General features: G+C 47.6%; 1 protein-coding gene across 2 annotated transcripts in view; it reads right to left on the reverse strand.

Annotated features, from left to right (window-relative positions):
- Positions 1 to 18,108: 18,108 nt before the first annotated feature.
- The window catches only part of mgll (monoglyceride lipase), a 31,842-nt gene continuing 29,489 nt past the window's right edge, over positions 18,109 to 20,461 (reverse strand). For both annotated transcript variants that reach the window (XM_084184809.1, XM_084184808.1), the window contains 2 exons: positions 19,802 to 20,017; positions 18,109 to 19,638 (listed from right to left, as the gene is read on the reverse strand). In XM_084184809.1, coding sequence (XP_084040935.1) covers positions 19,516 to 19,638; positions 19,802 to 20,017 — 339 coding nt within the window. In that variant the 3' untranslated portion in view covers positions 18,109 to 19,515. The remainder of the gene's footprint in view (positions 19,639 to 19,801; positions 20,018 to 20,461) is intronic.

Below are 20,461 nucleotides of genomic sequence, written 5' to 3' on the forward strand. Positions count from 1 at the left end.
AGGGACGGAGAACATTGGAGGATGATATTTGGTAGAACCCAACTGAGAGAGAGGCCAGCTGCAGCACCATGGTAACTGTGTTTAGGTGGAGCAGACTCATGTGACCTCAGGAAGACATCCATATTCCTGTCCATCCTCTTTTCCATTTGGTCGCACCTCTTGGTTGCTTAGCTGCCGGCGGTTCTCCTCCAACCTGTCGTTTATCTGCTCCATCAGCAAACATAGCCGCGGGAAGTAGCAAATTCAGTGTACAGTGTGCATTGATTTGTACAATTTGTGTCCATTGATTCGTACAATTTGTAAGACTCATCTCCTGTCCGAATGCTTGACAAAAACAATACAAAATAACAAAATGTGATATATCGTGTAAAGGTGAATTACTTAGGCTTTAGGAAATGCAAGCAACTACAGACAATGATGGGGAGCAGGAGAGGAGGGGGATCCATGTACCCCGCTTCAATCAAACAGGCTTCAGTCACTCACTTGGCTTCAGTCACCCCCAAGATTGAAGCGGGAGACAAATCCAGCTATGGCCTCCTCCTTGTCAGGCCTCTCTCACTGGGCAGACAGGGGTCCTGGGATGGAAAGCTCGCACAGCTTCCCCACATACAGCGCTGGATCAAGGGTGACTTCGTTGAAGAGGAGATCCAGGAGCCTGTCTACGTAGCCTGTAATGTTTTTGGAAGGGAAATGTTTGTTAAATGGGTAGTGAATTACATTTCCTTTTATTTACTGTTCTGAGTTATGATGCTATCAATTCATTGATGTAGTGATCTACTCATTCTACAATGTGTTTTCTGGTGTTTTTAAGTACTCCATTTGGAATATGCAATATTTGGTCATGCACTTTTTGGTGAAACTTTTTAATGTTTCACCAAAAAAAAAAAAAAAAAAAAAAAAAAATTCAAAAAAAAAATAATAATAAAAAATATAAATAAAAAAATCATTAAAAAAAATTATTTTGTTTTTGGAATTTTGGTGTGCCTGAAATAACTATGGGTGTTTCTCGAAATGCATACTACTGTGCTCCGAGCACGCAAATTGGAGCACGGGAGGGTCGGAGTATGAGTCCAAATCAAAATACGTGAAACGGAGCACGGAGGGCACTTCTCGAATGCGTACTCCGTTTGTACATAATTTGAAGCATGTATCGATGCAAGCTTAAATGGAAAGTATGCAAAAAAAATATGACGCAACATTTCTTGAAATCATTGGCGGCCATTATTTGAGCTGAAGCAAGACTCCGACTTGTGCCTATTCACGTTGCCTGACTACAATATTTGATCTTGATACGTTAATAAGTACATGCTGTGTTAATTTTGGCATGTTTACATCCCTACATACCGTATATCGCATGGCCATAAGTCAATAGGGCTAACTGGCTAGCTACTAGTACTGTTAGCTAGCCAGATAGCCATGAAGAATTGACACATACCTTGGATAACATTAGTTTTAGGTAATTGTTGCCTGTTTAACTAGCTGGCTAGCTAGATTATTACGATTCACATATCTAGCTGATAATTATGAAGTAAAATGTTTGCTTTGTGTATATCTTGTTTCGTCTATTGTCCTGGCTGGAAGAAGGTTCAGTGAAGCAATACAGTAGTGCTTCTCAAATTTACATTTTAGTCATTTAGCACACGCTCTTATCCAGAGTGACTTACAGTGGGGAAAAAAAGTATTTAGTCAGCCACCAATTGTGCAAGTTCTCCCACTTAAAAAGATGAGAGAGGCCTGGTCTGTCATCACAGGCTTCACAGCATATCCCCCTTCTTTGGTCTGTCATCACAGGCTTCACAGCATATCCCCCCTTCTTTGGTCTGTCATCACAGGCTTCACAGCATATCCCCCTTCTTTGGTCTGTCATCACAGGCTTCACAGCATATCCCCCTTCTTTGGTCTGTCATCACAGGCTTCACAGCATATCCCCCTTCTTTGGTCTGTCATCACAGGCTTCACAGCATATCCCCCTTCTTTGGTCTGTCTTCACAGGCTTCACAGCATATCCCCCTTCTTTGGTCTGTCTTCTCAGGCTTCACAACATATCCCCCTCCTTTGCCTTGGGAAAGCTGATTTTGTATCACACCATTCCTGCTGTGGTGGTTGGCTGGGAAGCTGTGCAGACAGAGTAGATGTTGAATTTTCTAAAATGTCTATCATTACAGCTTGATGATAGTGGAGAGACAAAAGGAGATGGAAAGTTAAATAATAATACCCCCCCATATGCACAAAATGCTTATTTCTCTAATTTCTTTTGACACATTTGTTTACATCTCTGTTAGTGAGCATTTCTCATTTGCCAAGATAATCCAGCCACCTGACAGGTGTGGCATATCAAGAAGCTGATTAAACATCATGATCATAGGGCCTCCCGAGTGGCGCAGCGGTCTGCATCGCTGTGCTTGAGGCGTCACTACAGACCCGGGTTCGATCCCAGGCTGTGTCACAGCCGGCTGTGACCGGGAGACCTTTGAGGCGGTGCACAATTTGCCCAGCATCGTCTGGGTTAGGGGAGGGTTTGTACAGCCGGGATTTCCTTGTCCCATCGCGCTCTAGTGACTCCTTGTGGTGGGCTGGGCGCCTGCAAGCTGACTTCGGTCGCCAGCTGGATGCTGTTGGTTTCTGGGTTAAGTGAGCAGTGTGTCAAAAAGTAATGTGGCTTGGAAGTTTCAGAGGAGGCATGGCTCTTGACCTTCACCTCTCTTGAGCCTGTAGGGGAGTTGCAGTGATGGGACAAGACTGTAACTACCAGTTGGATATCATGAAAAAGGGGTAAAAAAAAATTTAACTGCATTATTATTACACAGGTGCATCTTGTGCTGGGGGCAATAAAAGGCCACTCTAAAACATGCAGTTTTGCCACAGATGTCTCAGGTTTTGAGGGAGAGTGCAATTGGCATGCTGACTGCAGGAATGTCCACCAGAGCTGTTGTTCATTTCTCTACCGTAAGCTGCCTCCAAAGTTGTTTTAGAGAATTTGGCTGTATGTCCAACCGGCCTCACAACCGCAGACCAAGTGTAACCACGCCAGCCCAGGACCTCCACATCTAGCTTCTTCACCTGTGGGATCATCTGAGACTGCACAACCGAAGAATTTGTACACAAACTGTCAGATATCGTCTCAGGGAAGCTCATCTGCATGCTCGTCGTCCTCACCAGGGTCTTGACTTGACTGCAGTTCGGCATTGTAACCGACTTCAGTGGGCAAATGCTTACCTTCGATGGCCACTGGCACGCTGGAGAAGTGTGCTCTTCACGGATGAATCCCGGTTACAACAGTACCGGGCAGATGGCAGACAGTGTGTATGACGTTGTGTGGGCGAGCGGTTTGCTGATGTCAACATTGTGAACAGAGTGCCCCATGGTGGCAGTGGGGTTATGGTATGGGCAGGCATAAGCTACAGACAATGAACACAATTGCATTTTATCGATGGCAAATAGAGATACCGTGACGATATCCTGAGGCCCATTGTTGTGCCATTCATCCGCCGCCCAGTAGCGGTGCATGGGTAAAATCAGTGAGGAAGCCAAGCCAAGCCAGTAAAAAAGCCATATTACAACCTATGTTGTGATAATTGCGTTGTTTGCTCTATAACCCCATTAGTTCATATGCCACCGTGATATACAATAAGGACGTGACAACAAAAAGGCAACAGTCACACAGTGGCAGAATAAATTCAACTACACATAAGTTTGTTTCATCACAAAACCGGAGAGCAACATCTGTTCGGTGAAGTCCACAAAGCAAATATTGCATGTAACAGTAATAAAAAATCAAATAAATTTTTATTTGACACGTGCCGAATACAACAGGTGTAGACCTTACAGTGAAATGCTAACTTACAAGCCCTTAACCAACAATGCAGTTTTAAGAAAGATAAGTGTTAAGTAAAAAATAGATCAGTAAAACATAATTAAAGAGCAGTAGTAAAATAAAATAACAGTAGGGAGGCTATATACAGGGGGTACCGGTTAGTTGAGGTAATTGAGGTAATATGTACATGTGGGTAGAGTGAAAGTGACTATGCATAGATAATAAACAGAGAGTAGCAGCAGCGTAAAAGAGGGGGTGGGGTGGGGGGGACAATGCAAATAGTTAGGGTAGCCATGATTAGCTGTTCAGGAGTCTTATGGCTTGGGGGTAAAAGCTGTTAAGAAGCATTTTGGACCTAGACTTGGCGCTCCGGTACCGCTTGCCGTGCGGTAGCAGAGAGAACAGTCTATGACTAGGGTGGCTGGAGTCTTTGACAATTTTTAGGACCTTCCTTTGACACTGCCTGGTATAGAGGTCCTGGATGGCAGGAAGCTTGGCCACAGTGATGTACTGGGCCGTACGCACTACCCTCTGTAGTGACTTGCGGTCGGAGGCCGAGCAGTTGCCATACCAGGCAGTGATGCAACCAGTCAGGATGCTCTCGATGGTGCAGCTGTATAACTTTTTGAGGATCTGAGGACCCATGCCATATCTTTTCAGTCTCCTGAAGGTGACTGCAGCATGGTCAAGCAAGTTAATGTTTTCGACAGTTCACTAAACAACTACTGATTTAGAACCACGGAGTTACCACAAGTCAGCACAAAGACAACAGAAGCACTGCCTCCGCTATTCCAGCACTGTTTCAATTTAAACATTTAAATATCATCTAATCAACAAGATTATATATGCTTAGTTTAATATACTGAAAACAACTTAAAGATACCAAAAACAATTTAGTCCAATCAATGTTGCTAAATATCATGTGGCTGTCCATGGCACTGATTTCTGTCTGTCTGTCTGTCTGTGTGTGTGTGCATGCGCAAGTAAAACAAAAAATGTTCACTCACCATTCTTGTAGACTAGATGAAAGCCAATGACATCGTCCTCTATTTCATGTTGGCAAAATGGTCTATGGCTCTGTCCTACAGTACACTTTATTTTTGTTGTCATAGGCTACCTAGCTAAAATGCTTGCTAGGCTAACATATTAATTTATGGTTAGATCAGAATCGCTGTCATAATCATTGGCCTGTACAGAGAATTAAGTCAAAACCACAAGTCCAAATCCCCATCTCCATCCATGGCTTAGGAAATGGCGGATTTCTAGCAAGCTAGCTACTGCAGGACATCAACACAAGCAGACCAGAAACAGACAAGTTTTTTCTGAAAATGACGTTTTGCTTGGAAGAGATTTGATTGGTGTGAAGCCAAAACCAAACTGGCCTCCATTGGGGGGCGTATATCTGCACCAAGACAACCCACAGTTGAGCTCAGCTCAACACTGATTGGCTAATTCTTAAAAATAAAAATAAATCAAGGGAGGCCAAATGCTTGCTGGCATCAATCAAGCAATTGCTGTGACGGCAACATGTTATACTCTTTTAGTCCAAACAGCATCAGATACATGGCCTACACATAGTGAGACAGAGGGGCGCTGTTTCACTCGCTCAGGCACTTGCGAATTGACAGAAGATTATGAAAACAGAGAGACTAAATTTGAATTGTTTTATTGGTCAAATATTTGGGGAAGCTTGGCTTCCCTTGGCATCCATGAACACACACCACTGCCGCCGCCATCACCTCATGTTTCAGCATGATAATGCACAGCCCCATGTCGTAAGGATCTATACACAATTCCTGGAAGTTGAAAATGTCCCAGCTCTTCCATGGCCTGCATACTCACCAGACATGTCACCCATTAAGCATGTTTGGGATGCTCTGGATCGATGTGTATGACAGAGTGTTCCAGTTCCCGCCAATATCCAGCAACTTCGCACAGCCATTGAAGAGGAGTGGGACAACATTCGACAGGCCACAATGAACAGCCTGATCAACTCTATGTGAAGGATATGTGTCGAGCTGCATGAGGCAAATGGTGGTCACATCAGACACTGACTGGTTTTCTGATCCACACCCTACCTTTTTTTTAAGGTAACTGTGACAGACAGATGCATATCTGTATTCACAGTCATGTGAAATCCATAGATTAGGGCCTAATACATTTATTTCAATTGACTGATTTCCTTATATGAACTGTGACTCAGTAAAATCTTTGAAATTATTGCATGTTGCGTTTATATTTTTGTTCAGCGTACAAATGCTATACGCACCGCAACTCCTTTTGTGGACAAAATTCCTTCGTGTCAGCTGTGTGCTGGCAGTTCTCAGACTCTTAGGGTTTAGGGATGGAAGAACAAAACCATATAGTGACTATCGGGTGTGTTACAGAAAATATACCATTCACAAGTCAACAGCCACAGTTACAGCCACAGTGTTATACTCATCAAACTCTGATACTTACATTATGGCCAGCGCTTGCAAGATCCACTGATCCACTATCAATGATGATACAGCATCAGCCCTTCAGAATTAGTTTCCTGGCAAGTCCCATCAAATGTTCTCCCCAATTGATAAAGCAACTTAAATGTACACTGCACACATGTGACATTATAGTAATTTTTGGTGCAGCCTGTCCACCCGAAATGAAAAGCAGCCACTGCTGTCGGATTTCGGAAAATAGTTTAACGTGAAAGTGGAACTGACAGTGTTTTAACTACTTTGCAGATATGAAACAAACAGACAATCATAATATCAGTCATAACCATGTACAGACACATGCCATTCGGGATGCACTGTTTCAGTGTCAATGACTCAATATTTTTTACAAAAATGGACGACCGTAACTAAGGCTGGGAATGTCAATAGAATCAAACTAGTAAAGGCAATGATCACAAGTCAGTCATAAAGTGGCTAATAGGCTAGCGCACATGTGTCAAACACAAGGCCCGCGGGCCGAATAGGACACACAAGTGAGTATAAATGAGTTAACGTTCTTCTTCTTCTTCTTCTTCTGTGGATTTTATATGGCGGTTGGCAACCAACTTTAAGGTGCATTACCGCCACCAACTGGACTGGAGTGTGGGCCAGAGACAGTGAAGGTCTAAATCCTACCCAATAATCCCATCTCCCTAAGGAAACGAAATACATAATTAAATACTACATCCCCTGAAGATTTCCCCAGCAGTTCACTTAATCCTGGCTCTTCAACCCCATTACTCCTCAAATCTAATAACAATCGCTCCCTTTCTCTCACATATTTCTGGCACTGAAATAAAACATGTTCCACTGTCTCCATCTCCTCCTGACAATGATCACACCTCCCAGTCGGATGTTTCCCCACCACTTTCAATGCCTTGTGTGTCCCAGTCTCAGCCTTGTGATTACACTTTCCTCCCTTCTCTCTCGGCCTGAGGACCTCCCTGCCCCCACCTTTTCCTGGATCTTATACAGGTGTCTTCCCTTTCTCTCCCTGTTCCACAACTCTTGCCACTCGTTTTTAACCACTGTTCTTATTAATCCCTTAGCTTCTGCTTCACTGATTGACAATTCCATCTCAACATTAGGATGTTTAAGAGCCTGCTTGGCAATAATATTCACTTCCTCATTCCCCTCTACTCCCACATGAGCTGGTACCCAGAGGAACATAACAAATACCCCCATCTGTTTCACCCTATACAAGCACTGCAAAACCTCATACAATACATCCTGTCTACTCTGAGACACACATGAATTTAAGCTCATCAGTGCAATTTAGTTAACAGTTGAGTCATCTACTTTATGAAATTATAGCCTGATCCGCTCGCATTGGTGAATTCAATAACAATTGCGCTGCTTTCGTGTGTCCAATTTACAGCGCGCAACGGAGGGAAAGTGTACAGACACATGCCACAGTCCTAGCTACTAAAATGTTGCAGTCTAGCTTCGGTTTTTAAAGCTTGACAATGAATAACCCAAAAACAAAACATGCAACAAAACCCAGTGCAAATGAGAATCATGTAGACCTATTACAACAACATTTGACCATCAGCCTAGGCTAGCTACTCAACTACAATACCTTTTTAGAGCACCATGCAGCAATGCTGCATTCAACCACACCGTTGATCCACACCGCAGTGCATATAAATGTTACAACACCTATAGCTACGTTTTTGTTATTTGGAGTTATTAAATACTTTTTGATTAGCAGCAAAGGCTGGACAAATATTATTTATCTTTTGTTTTAATATGTTAAAGTGCTATATACAGCATCCTGTGTACATAAGTGGACATTATAAAGGGCCATATTTTTTCTGATAAAACCATGGCTAGTTTGGATTGTAGTTGCACATTTGTTAAATAACAAATAGGCTATGTTTGGCCTACAAATGTGTTGTCCATTGATTGGACTGATTGAGTTTGACACCACTGGGCTAGTGTCACGACTTCCTCCGAGGCTGCCTCCTCTCCTTGTTCGGGCAGGCTTCGGCGTTCGTCGTCACCGGCCTTCTAGCCACTGCCGCTCCTCATCTCATCATTCCATTTGTTTTGTCTTGTTGATTACACATACCTGGTTCATATCCCATCATCAGTCCCTGTATAAGTGTTCCCTCTGCCCCCTTGTATTTGTGTGTGATTGTTTATTGTGAGGATAGTGAAGCTCGTGGAACTCCTTGTATTTTGTATTCGCAGGGTTATTTTCCCTGTGTGCCTTGTTGGTTCCAGTGCGCCTGTTTTGCATACTGGACTGTTTTGACGCTTTACTGCGTATTCTGTATTCCAGAATAAATCCTGTTATTCTGTGATTTACCCTCCTGCGCCTCACAGAATCACACACCCGCCATGGAGTCAGCAGGAGAGGAGCACATGCCTGGAGTCGTGGCACGGGTCCGGGAGCATTCAATGATGCTAGCCAGCTTGGGAGAAGCGATGGATTGGGTTCTCCAGGTCATCCAACACCTGGAGAGGAGAGGACCCGATCTGTTGGGACCAGCTGGGCGACCGGATCCAGCCACCCACACCCCAGCACCCAGAGGGATCCATATATCCTGACCATGGGATTTCAACGGGACAGCTGCTCTCTGCCAGGGATTCCTCCTACAACTGGAGCTATATTATTCGAACATCAGCCCGGCCCCATCGCAGCGGGAGAAGGTGTCCGCCCTCGTCTCCTGCCTCTCGGAGAAAGCCCTGTAGTGGGCCAATGCGGTCTGGAGTAAAGGAGGAGCCGCATTGGATAACTACGGGGAGTTCGCTCGCCTCTTTCAGGCCGTCTTCGATCACCCGCCCGAAGGTAGAGAGGCGGGCGAGCGGCTGGTCCACCTGAGGCAGGGGACGAGGACCGCGAAGGACTTCGCCCTGGAGTTTCAGACTCTAGCGGCTGGGTCCGCGTGGAATGAGCGGGCCCTCATCGACCAGGTAGGGGCCTGCCCATTCCACCCCCCCCCCCCCCCCCCCTAACCCGGATCACGAGCTGATGGAGCTGGGTGGAGCGGCGATCCGGGAGAGCGGAGGACGACAGCGCCAGTGTCACGCTGTCGTGCAGGAGAGTGACTAAACAGTAGTTCCCCAGTGTAAGGCGCTGGTCGATTCAGGCGCAGCTGGGAACTTTATGAACAGGTCATTTGCACATATTCTAGGCATTACATTGGTTCCCCTATCCATTCCACTCCCCATCAGAGCATTTGACAGTCGACCACTAGGGTCCGGGTTCGTTAGGGAAGTTACAGCACCAGTCACTATGGTTACGCACGAGACCCATAGCAAGCAAGTCACCTTTTATTATTATTGAGTCTCCTGATTTCCCTGTTGTGTTATGTCTTCCCTGGCTCGCACTACACAACCCCACCTTTTTATGGCCGCATAGGGTTCTCATGGGGTGGTCGCGAGAGTGTCAGGGTAGGTGTCTAGGTGTTTCCGTGCGCATCCCCCTACTACCTCGATTTGGCGCATGCGTTTTCCAAAACGCAGGCGACCAAATTACCACCTCATCGGGCGGGGGATTGTGCGATAAACCTCCGGGTAGACGCTGTGCCTCCCAGGAGTCATGTGTATCCCCTGTCGCAGGCTGAAACGGAGGCGATGGAGACATATGTCTCCAAGTCCCTGCGTCAGGGGTTCATACGTTCCTCCACTTCGCCCGCCTCCTCGAGTTTATTTTTTGTGAAGAAGAAATAGGGAGGTCTGCGCCCTGGCATTGATTACCGAGCACTGAACAAGGGGACTATTAGTTATAGTTATATTCTACCTCTCATTCCATCTGTGATCGAGTCAATGCATGGGGAGCGCTTCTTCACAAAATTAGATCTCCGGAGTGTGTACAACCTGGTGCGTGTCCGAGAGGGGGACGAGTGGAAGACAGTATTCAGCACAACCACAGGGCATTACGAATACCTGGTGATGCCATACGGTTTGATGATTGATTCATCAGTCTTCCAGTCCTTTGTGAACGAGGTGTTTCGGGACATGCTTGGTTGTGGTGTAGTGGTCTACATCGATGATATTCTGGTGTATTCCGCTACGCGCGCCGAGCATGTGTCCCTGGTTCGCAAAGTGCTGGCCCGACTGTTGGAACATGACCTTTATGCCAAGGTAGAAAAATGTCTGTTTTTCCAACAGTCTGTCTCCTTCCTAGGATACCGCATTACCACCTCAGGTGTGGAGATGGAGGGAGATCGCATTTCAGCCATGCGTAATTGGCCAACTCCAACCACGGTTAAGGAGGTGCAGCGCTTTATTGGCTTTGCCAACTACTATCGGAGGTTTATCCGGGGCTTTGGCAAAGTCTCAGCTCCCATCACATCTCTGTTGAAGGGTGTGCCGTCCCGGCTCCGCTGGTCTGCTGAGGCTGACAGGGCCTTCAGTATCCAGAGGGCTCTGTTCACCTCAGCCCCGGTACTGGCCCATCCCGATCCATCACTACCGTTCATAGTGGAGGTGGATGCGTCCGAGGTAGGAATAGGCGCTGTCCTATCTCAATGCTCGGGCACGCCACCCAAGCTCCGTCCCGTGCCTTCTTCTCCAAGAAGCTCAGCCCGGTGGAGCAGAACTACGACGTTGGTGATCTGGAGCTGTTGGCTGTTGTCCGAGCCCTGACTGTGTGGAGGCACTGGCTCGAGGGGGCGAAACAAACTTTCCTCGTCTGGACGGACCACCGTAACCTGGAGTACATCCAGGCAGCGAGGAGGCTGAACCCTCGCCAGGCCAGGTGGGCCCTATTCTTCATTTATTCATTCAGATTTTACTCTATTATACATTCCGGGTACGGAGAACATGAAGGCAGACACACTGTCACGGTTGTACGACACAGGGGAGAGGCCCATAGACAAAACCCCCATACTCCCGGCCTCCTGTATTGTGGCGCCGGTAGTATGGGCAATGAACAAGGACATGGAGCGGGCGTTACGCACAGAGCCATCTCCACCTCAGTGTCCAACTGGGTTGCAGTACGTGCAGTCTCTTGTCCGTGACCATCTGATCTATTGGGCACACACGTCCCCCTCCTCTGGTCACCCAGGTATCGGTTATACAGTGCGCTGCCTGACCGGAAAGTACTGGTGGCCTACCTTGGCTAAGGACGTGAGGGTGTATGTCTCCTCCTGCTCGGTGTGAGCCCAGAGTAAGGCACCTAGGCACCACCCAGTGGGTAAGTTACAGCCCTTACCAGTTCCACAACGGCCATGGTCACACTTGTGTATTGACTTCCTTACTGATCTTCCCCTCTCTCAAGGTACCACCACCATCCTGGTGGTTGTGGATCGCTTTTCCAAAGCCTGCCGCCTCCTTCCTCTGCCCAGTCTCCCCACGGCCCTGCAGACTGCGGAGGCCCTGTTTACACACGTCATCCGGCACTACGGGGTGCCAAAGGACATAGTGTCTGACCGGGGTCCCCAGTTCACATCCAGAGTCTGGAAGGCGTTCATGGAACGTCTGGGGGTCTCGGTCAGCCTGATCTCTGGTTTTCACCCCGAGTCTAACGGACTCGCTCAAGCTGTCGGGACAAACCCACAACGTTAGACACGGACACGAATGATCTGCTTGGCGTGTTGACACACTGGTGGTTTGTTGTGGCCGAGTATTGGTGCTAAACCGTGTTATTGGAGCCTGGCATGCTAGTTGGCTATGGCGTCATAGGACTAGGTGCCCTGGACGGTTTTCATGGAAAAATACTGTACCAAGTTAGCTAGCTGAATAAACTAAGTTAGTCTATTCCTAGAAAACATTGAACCAATGTAGTTTACAACAATTATAGTTTCTGAGGTGGAAGTTGGGAGAGTTATATTTGGGTGTTTCAGTGAAACGTAAGTGAGGGAGGGCCCGCTCTCTCGCTTTCCCAGATGTTTAGTTCATTTCATTCCGATCTCCTTTGCATTATTGTAGCCATTTTCTGTAGCCTATCAACTATGCGTCTGTCTATCCCTGTTCTCTCCTCTCTGCACAGGCTATACAAACGCCTCACACCGCGTGGCTGCTGCCTCTCTAACCTGGTGGTCCCTGCACGCACGACCCACGTGGAGTTCCAGGTCTCCGGCAGCCTCTGGAACTGCCGTTCTGCGGCCAACAAGGCAGAGTTCATCCCAGCCTATGCTACCCTCCAGTCCCTCGACTTCTTGGCGCTGACGGAAACATGGATTACCACTGAAAACACTGCTACTCCTACTGCTCTCTCCTCGTCTGACCATGTGTTCTCGCATACCCCGAGAGCATCTGGTCAGTGGGGTGGTGGCACAGGAATCCTCATCTCTCCCAAGTTGACATTCTCTCTTTTTCGCCTGACCCATCTGTCTATCTCCTCATTTGAATTCCATGCTGTCACAGTCACTACCCCATTCAAGCTTAACATCCTTATCATTTATCGCCATCCAGGTTCCCTTGGAGAGTTCATTAATGAGCTTGACGCCTTGATAAGTTCCTTTCCTGAGGATGGCTCACCCCTCACAGTTCTGGGTGACTTTAACCTCCCTACGTCTACCTTTGACTCATTTCTCTCTGCCTCCTTCTTTCCACTCCTCTCCTAATTTGACCTCACCCTCTCACCGTCCCCCCCCCCCCCCCTACTCACAAGGCAGGCAATACGCTTGACCTCATCTTTACTAGATGCTGTTCTTATACTTATCTCACTGCAACTCCCCTCCATGTCTCCGACCACTACTTTGTATCCTTTTCTCTCTCGCTCTCCTCCAACACTACTCACTCTGCCTCTACTCAGATGGTAATGCACCGTCGCAACCTTCGCTCTCTCTGTCCCGCTACTCTCTCCTCTTCCATCCTATCATCTCTTCCCTCTGCTCAATCCTTCTCCCTCCAATCTCCTGATTCTGCCTCCTCAACCCTCCTCTCCTCCCTTTCTGCATCCTTTGACTCTCTATGTCCCCTATCCTCCCGGCCGGCTCGGTCCTCCCCTCCTGCTCCGTGGCTTGACGACTCATTGCGAGCTCACAGAACAGGGCTCCGGGCAGCCAAGCGGAAATGGAAGAAAACTAGACTCCCTGCGGACCTGGCATCTTTTCACTCCCTCCTCTCTACATTTTCTTCCTCTGTTTCTGCTGCTAAAGCCACTTTCTACCACTCTAAATTCCAAGCATCTGCCTCTAACCCTAGGAAGCTCTTTGCCACCTTCTCCTCCCTGCTGAATCCTCCTTCCCCTCCCCCCTCCTCCCTCTCTGTGGATGACTTCGTCAACCATTTTGAAAAAAAGGTTGACGACATCCGATCCTCGTTTGTTAAGTCAAATGATACTGCTGGTCCTGCTCACACTGCCCTACCCTATGCTTTTACTTCTTTCTCCCCTCTCTCTCCAGATGAAATCTTGCAACTTGTGACGGCCGGCCGCCCAACAACCTGCCCGCTTGACCCTATCCCCTCCCCTCTTCTCCAGACCATTTCCGGAGACCTTCTCCCTTACCTCACCTCGCTCATCAACTCATCCTTGACCGCTGGCTATGTCCCTTCCATCTTCAAGAGAGCGAGAGTTGCACCCCTTCTCAAAAAACCTACACTCGATCCCTCCGACGTCAACAACTACAGACCAGTATCCCTTCTTTCTTTTCTCTCCAAAACTCTTGAGCGTGCCGTCTTTAGCCAACTCTCTTGCTATCTCTCTCAGAATGACCTTCTTGATCCAAACCAGTCAGGTTTCAAGACTGGTCATTCAACTGAGACTGCTCTTCTCTGTGTCACGGAGGCTCTCCGCACTGCTAAAGCTAACTCTCTCTCCTCTGCTCTTGTCCTTCTAGACCTGTATGCTGCCTTTGATACTGTGAACCATCAGAGCCTCCTCTCCACCCTCTCCGAGTTGGGCATCTCCGGCGCGGCTCACTCCTGGATTGCGTCCTACCTGACAGGTCGCTCCTACCAAGTGGCGTGGCGAGAATTTGTCTCTGCACCACGTGCTCTCACCACTGGTGTCCCCCAGGGCTCAGTTCTAGGCCCTCTCCTATTCTCGCTATACACCAAGTCACTTGGCTCTGTCATATCCTCACATGGCCTCTCCTATCATTGCTACGCAGACGACACACAACTAATCTTCTCCTTTCCCCCTTCTGATAACCAGGTGGTGAATCGCATCTCTGCATGTCTGGCAGACATATCAGTGTGGATGACGGATCACCACCTCAAGCTGAACCTCGGCAAGACTGAGCTGCTCTTCCTCTCGGGGAAGGACTGCCCGTTCCATGATCTCGCCATCACGGTTGACAACTCCGTTGTGTCCTCGTCCCAGAGTGCAAAGAGCCTTGGCGTGACCCTGGACAACACCCTGTCGTTCTCCGCTAACATCAAGGCGGTGACCCGATCCTGTAGGTTTATGCTCTACAACATTCGGAGAGTACGACCCTGCCTTACACAGGAAGCGGCACAGGTCCTAATCCAGGCACTTGTCATCTCCCGTCTGGATTACTGCAACTCGCTGTTGGCTGGGCTCGCTGCCTGTGCCATTAAACCCCTACAACTCATCCAGAATGCCGCAGCCTGTCTGGTATTCAACCTTCCCAAGTTCTCTCACGTCACTCCGCTCCTCCGCACACTCCACTGGCTTCCAGTTGAAGCTTGCATCTGCTACAAGACCATGGTGCTTGCCTACGGAGCTGTGAGGGGAACGGCACCTCCGTACCTTCAGGCTCTGATCAGTCCCTACACCCAAACGAGGGCATTGCGTTCATCCACCTCTGGCCTGCTTGCCCCCCTACCTCTGCGGAAGCACAGTTCCCGCTCAGCCCAGTCAAAACTGTTCGCTGCTCTGGCACCCCAATGGTGGAACAAGCTCCCTCACGACGCCAGGACAACGGAGTTACTCACCACCTTCCGGAGACACTTGAAACCCCACCTCTTTAAGGAATACCTGGGATAGGATAAAGTAATCCTTCTACCCCCCCCCTTACCCCACCCCCCCCCCAAAAAAAAACATATTGTAAAGTGGTTATCCCACTGGCTATAAGGTGAATGCACCAATTTATAAGTCGCTCTGGATAACAGCGTCTGCTAAATTACGTAAATGTAATGTAAATGTAAGTGGAACAGGTGAATCAGGATGTGGGTAGGTTCCTGCGGTCCTACTGCCAGGACCGGCTGGGGGAGTGGTCAGTGTTCTTGCCATTGGCCGAATATGCCCAGAACTCTCTCCGACCGCTCCTCCACTAACCGAACGCCATTTAAATGTGTTTTAGGTTATCAGCCAGTTCTGGCACCGTGGCATCTGAGCCAGAACGAAGCTCCTACGGTGGATGACTGGTTTTGGCATGCGGAGGAGACGTGCGTCGCCAGAAGGACAACGCTGACCGCCACAGCATTGAGGCCCCAGTCTTTGTACAGGGTGATCGGGTCTGGCTTTCAATCCAGAATCTGCCCCTCTGCCTGCCCTGCCGGAATCTGAGCCCGCGGTTTGTGGGGCCGTTCAAAGTCCTGAGGAGAATAAACGAGGTTACTTATAGGTTATTACTCCCTTCTGATTACTGAATTAACCCCTCGTTCCATGTGTCTCTCCTCAGGCCGGTGGTGGCTGGTCCGCTCCAGGAGTCTGAGGTGCGAGAGGTCCCTTCGCCCCCTCTGGACATCGAGGGGGCCCTGGCGTACTCCGTCCGTTCCATCCTGGATTTGAGGCGTTGGGTGGGGGAGCTTCAGTACCTCATGGATTGGGAGGGGTACGGTCCGGAGGAGCGGTGCTGGGTCCCGGTGAGGGATATCCTCAATCCCTCCCTGTTGCGGGATTTCCACCGTCACCATCCGGCTCGCCCTGCTTCGCATCCTTGTGGTCCTCTGTAGCTCAGCTGGTAGAGCACGGCGCTTGTAACGCCAAGGTAGTGGGTTCGATCCCCGGGACCACCCATACACAAAAATGTATGCACGCATGACTGTAAGTCGCTTTGGATAAAAGCGTCTGCTAAATGGCATATTATTATTATTATTATTATCCTCCTGGTTGTCCCCGAGGCCGGTGTCGGCGCACTGCTGGAGCTGCGTGTCAAGGGGTGGGATACTGTCACGACTTCCTCCGAGGCTGTCTCTCCTTGTTCGGGCATGCTTCGGCGTTCGTCGTCACTGGCCTTCTAGCCACTGCTGCTCCTCATCTCATCATTCCATTTGTTTTGTCTTGTTGATTACACACACCTGGTTCATATCCCCTCATCAGTACCTGTATAAGTGTTCCCTCTGCCCCCTTGTCTTTGTGTGTGATTGTTTATTGTGAGGATAGTGAAGCTCGGTGGAGCTCCTTGTATTTTGTATTCGCCGGGTTATTTTCCCTGTGTGCCTTGTTGGTTCCAGTGCGCCTGTTTTGCGCACTGAACTGTTTTGCCGCTTTCCTGCGTACCCTGTATTCCTGAATAAATCATGTTATTCTGTGATTTACCCTCCTGCGCCTGACTCCTTCAAATCACCCATCAAAGCTAGTGTATCTATTTATGTAGCTAGCTATTTATTTAGCAAGCTAAAAACACGGAGGCTAACGTTAACTAGCTAGCTAGCTGCTGGGAGGATGTCATGTCATTGGAGCAGTGGGTGAGTGACTGACTTTTCCCCCTCATATCGTTTTTCGGTGGCTACAGCTAGAGATGTAGGTGTCATTTGGTTAACTAGCAAGACATGAATTGCTTTGCTAGCTAGCTATGCTGAACTTGAATGACTGTTATCCACAGTTAGCATATCTCTTAGTTGTCAGTCAAATGTATTTGGTATCAATCAAATGGGCAGGCAGGCAGGCAGGCAAGTTCCCATTCAGTTGTCAAAACGTGTGTTGGTACAAGCATGCATTGGGAGGCAAGCTGCAGAAGGACGAGCAGGCTACTATTCACCATCGTTTATTAGTTGAAAGTTTGAAAGTTAGCTGAAAGTTTGCTGAAAACTAGCTGAAAGTTTGAAAGTTTGTCTTCTGGACAAGACAGATGTTTTTATTAGGTTTTATTTACTGCAGTAACTATTAATTGTCCAAACGCACAGCCACTTTCCCACTTTATATTGTTATATAAATTTCACAAATGCCTTACTATACGTCATTCCCAAACATTCTATTAATTTATCAAAACGTGAAAATGACCATATCTAAGTGCTCGCTTCTCAAAAAATGTGTAATATTCTTTCAATGAACAAATTTTAATAAGATTTCATTTTGCTAAAACGCTGTCAGTTCCACTTTAAATTAACACTATGGCATCCAGTTCCAACACAGTGTACTTTTTCCGGTATGCTGGTAAGTAGCTTGCTAGCTAAAAGTTACAACACAGATGAAAAGAGGTTAGTTACCAGTATCGTTCTGCTTGAGCTATCTTACAGTTTGTAAACAAAGCTGTATGATATGCACATGTGATGACGGTTTTAAGGCGTTACATATTTAAATTAGTTAAGATTACAGGATGCTACCATTGGTGTATAAAATGTCTGGCTTTAAGTGACATTGCATAAAGCCGGAAGTAATGCCTGCCTCCTGAATCCAAGCGTTTGACATGTGGGGAGGGAACCAGTAACTCTATGATCAACTTTGTCAATGTACCAGATACAGTCATTTTTCATACTTGGGTCAACCTACTATATGAACTGGTTTCATCTGAATATTTGATGAAAAACATGATTTTCACTGTTCGGGACCTTTAAAAAAAGTATAAAATAAAAAAAAGTATAAAATGAAGCACTTCCGACACCAGTGTTGTTGGCTCCTTAGAGTTGACTAGCTAGCCTCTTCAGTAAGTTAGCTTCACAGTTAACTTCACCAGAGTTAGCTTAGTTTTGCCAGCTACTGTACTGTACCTGAATAAGTCTTCTCTTATTCCTGTCAGCTCCTCATTGGTTGATGTTGGCGTGGGAAGAAGGACACCATGACCTTCTTTCTTTCTGCTGTTTATTGACAGTTTGTTAACCACACAAAGACTGACTAGCTCCAGCACAAGAACTATGTGTTCCATGCTGGGGCCATCTGTCAAGTCAATCTGATGCTCAAACCAGCGTGCAAACAATATAAGCAGAGAGCTTTCATCAGATTGGCCATCAATCATCAATGTTACAAGATAGGCGGGTTTTCCACTCATAACAATACATTACAATCTGTATTAGTCCAATGCAGACTATGGGGAACACCCATAAATGTTGATGTTGCAGGTGGTACATTAAGGCCCTGTCATCTTTATCAATGCAGAGACAACTGCAGCGAAGCGATGCCTTTGTCTGTACACAGAATCTACTGTATAATGGGTAACAACATGCCTTGTTTTACTGTGGCGCTCCAATGGATTCAACCTTTTTTTTTCATTGGGGTTTTCTGAGATGCTGCCATAGTAACGGGCAGCTTCTCTGTCTTGGGCTGCAGCCACCTAAACCCTGCAGTTCTGACAAATAACCATTGGGGGCAGCTGTCTGGCAGTCTGGGGCATTGGGTGTTCAAACGAGTCCAAGATGTTTGACTCCATGAACAGAGGATCTGAGATATGGAGGGGAGAACAAAGGCCAGTTGTCTCCATGGCAACACACAAAAGGGAGCACCGCAGCATGGTGGGAATTCAACACGTTTCTGTCGGCCTGGTGATCACCGTGGTTACAAATGACAAAAATACCTCTGTGAATTGCGCTTGGCCCAGCTCTCAGCATGGTTCTCTTTGAACTCAGGGAGATATGGCTGATATATGTACCATGAACTGCCGCCTGGCATCTGGGGCACAGCTCCTGAGTGGCGCAGTGGTCTAAGCGTACTCCTAAGCGTACTCCTGAGTCAGCGTACTCCTGAGTGGCGCAGTGGTCTAAGGCACTGCATCGCAGTGCTAACTGTGCCACTAGAGATCCTGGTTTGAATCCAGGCTCTGTCGCCGCCGGCCGCGACCGGGAGACTCATGGGCGGCGCACAATTGGCCCAGCGTCGTCCAGGGTAGGGGAGGGAATGGCCGGCAGGGATGTAGCTCAGTTGATAGAGCATGGCGTTTGCAACGCCAGGGTTGTGGGTTCGTTTCCCACGGGGGGCCAGTATAAAAAAACATATGTATTCACTAACTGTAAGTCGCTCTGGATAAGAGCGTCTGCTAAATGACTAAAATGTAAATGTAAAGCTGTTGTCCCTAATGTAGAGCCTAGGAAATCAAGACTTCCCTACAATGGCCCTGGGGGCCAAAGGTCACTGACAAGTTGACATTAGTATTGCGAATGGTCAGTCCAAATGTAGAAAGGTTTGAGGTTCATACAGTGGTAATACAGCATGGAGAGCGTGGTTGGGAGGGATGGGGGGTGCAGAGGAAGAGGAGGAGGAAGAGGAGACTAGGACCCCTGAGAAGGAGACGCAGGGAGACGCTCGGAGATCCAGCTGGTGACTTCGTTCAGCACTGACGCCGCTGTCTCTGGGAGTTCATGGTGCAGGGCATGGTATGCTCCGTCATACACCTGAGAGAGAGAAAACACACACACGATTAGCTCACCTCTCATTAGCGCTCTATCTGTTTCATCCCCTCTCTGTGTTCCCTATTTCTCACGCTCTCTGTTCCCCCTCTCTATTATATATTTATCTAAATATATTTGATCTATATGGCTCTGGTGCTAGTCCCACCTTGATCTTCTTGTCCGTGCTCGGGGCCTTCTCAAACATCATCTGGGACCCTCCGATGTCACACAGCTTGTCGACGTCACCATGGAGAAGCAGGAAGGGCCAGGTGATGGCGGGGATCTCTCTCTCGATCCGCTCCGACGCGCCTATCAGCTGCGTGGCAAACGACACACGCATCCCACCGTGATAGTTCAACTCGTCAGTGTCATATGCTTCAACCTGCAGGGTAAAGGAAGAGACCGTTGATTGATCACTGAGCATTTCCCTTAGACGTTCACTGATAGTAACCCACAGGGCGATTGGCTTTCTCAATATTGACCCATGATGTGCATACTACTGTATAAGATATGGGTTGAATACAATCAGTATACAGTATCTAACACTCACGGTGGTGGGTCGCTGCTAAATTGTTGCCGCCACACCAAAATAAAAACGTTTTATACTTTTTTTGAAATACATTTTCGGGATAGAAAAACACTTTCAGTGCAAACTTAAATGACTAAAACCAGACAGAAAGTACAGTGCCTTCAGAAAGTATTCACGCCCCAGTTACGCAAGCTAACAACCAGCATATATAACAAGCTAGCTTGCTACCAAGACTAGCCAACTTACAGTGCCTTCAGAAAGTATTCACAACCATTTACTTTTTCCACATTTTGTTGT

The sequence above is a fragment of the Coregonus lavaretus genome, assembly GCF_964263955.1.
Source record: "Coregonus lavaretus genome assembly, chromosome: 20".
Classification (NCBI taxonomy): domain Eukaryota; kingdom Metazoa; phylum Chordata; class Actinopteri; order Salmoniformes; family Salmonidae; genus Coregonus; species Coregonus lavaretus.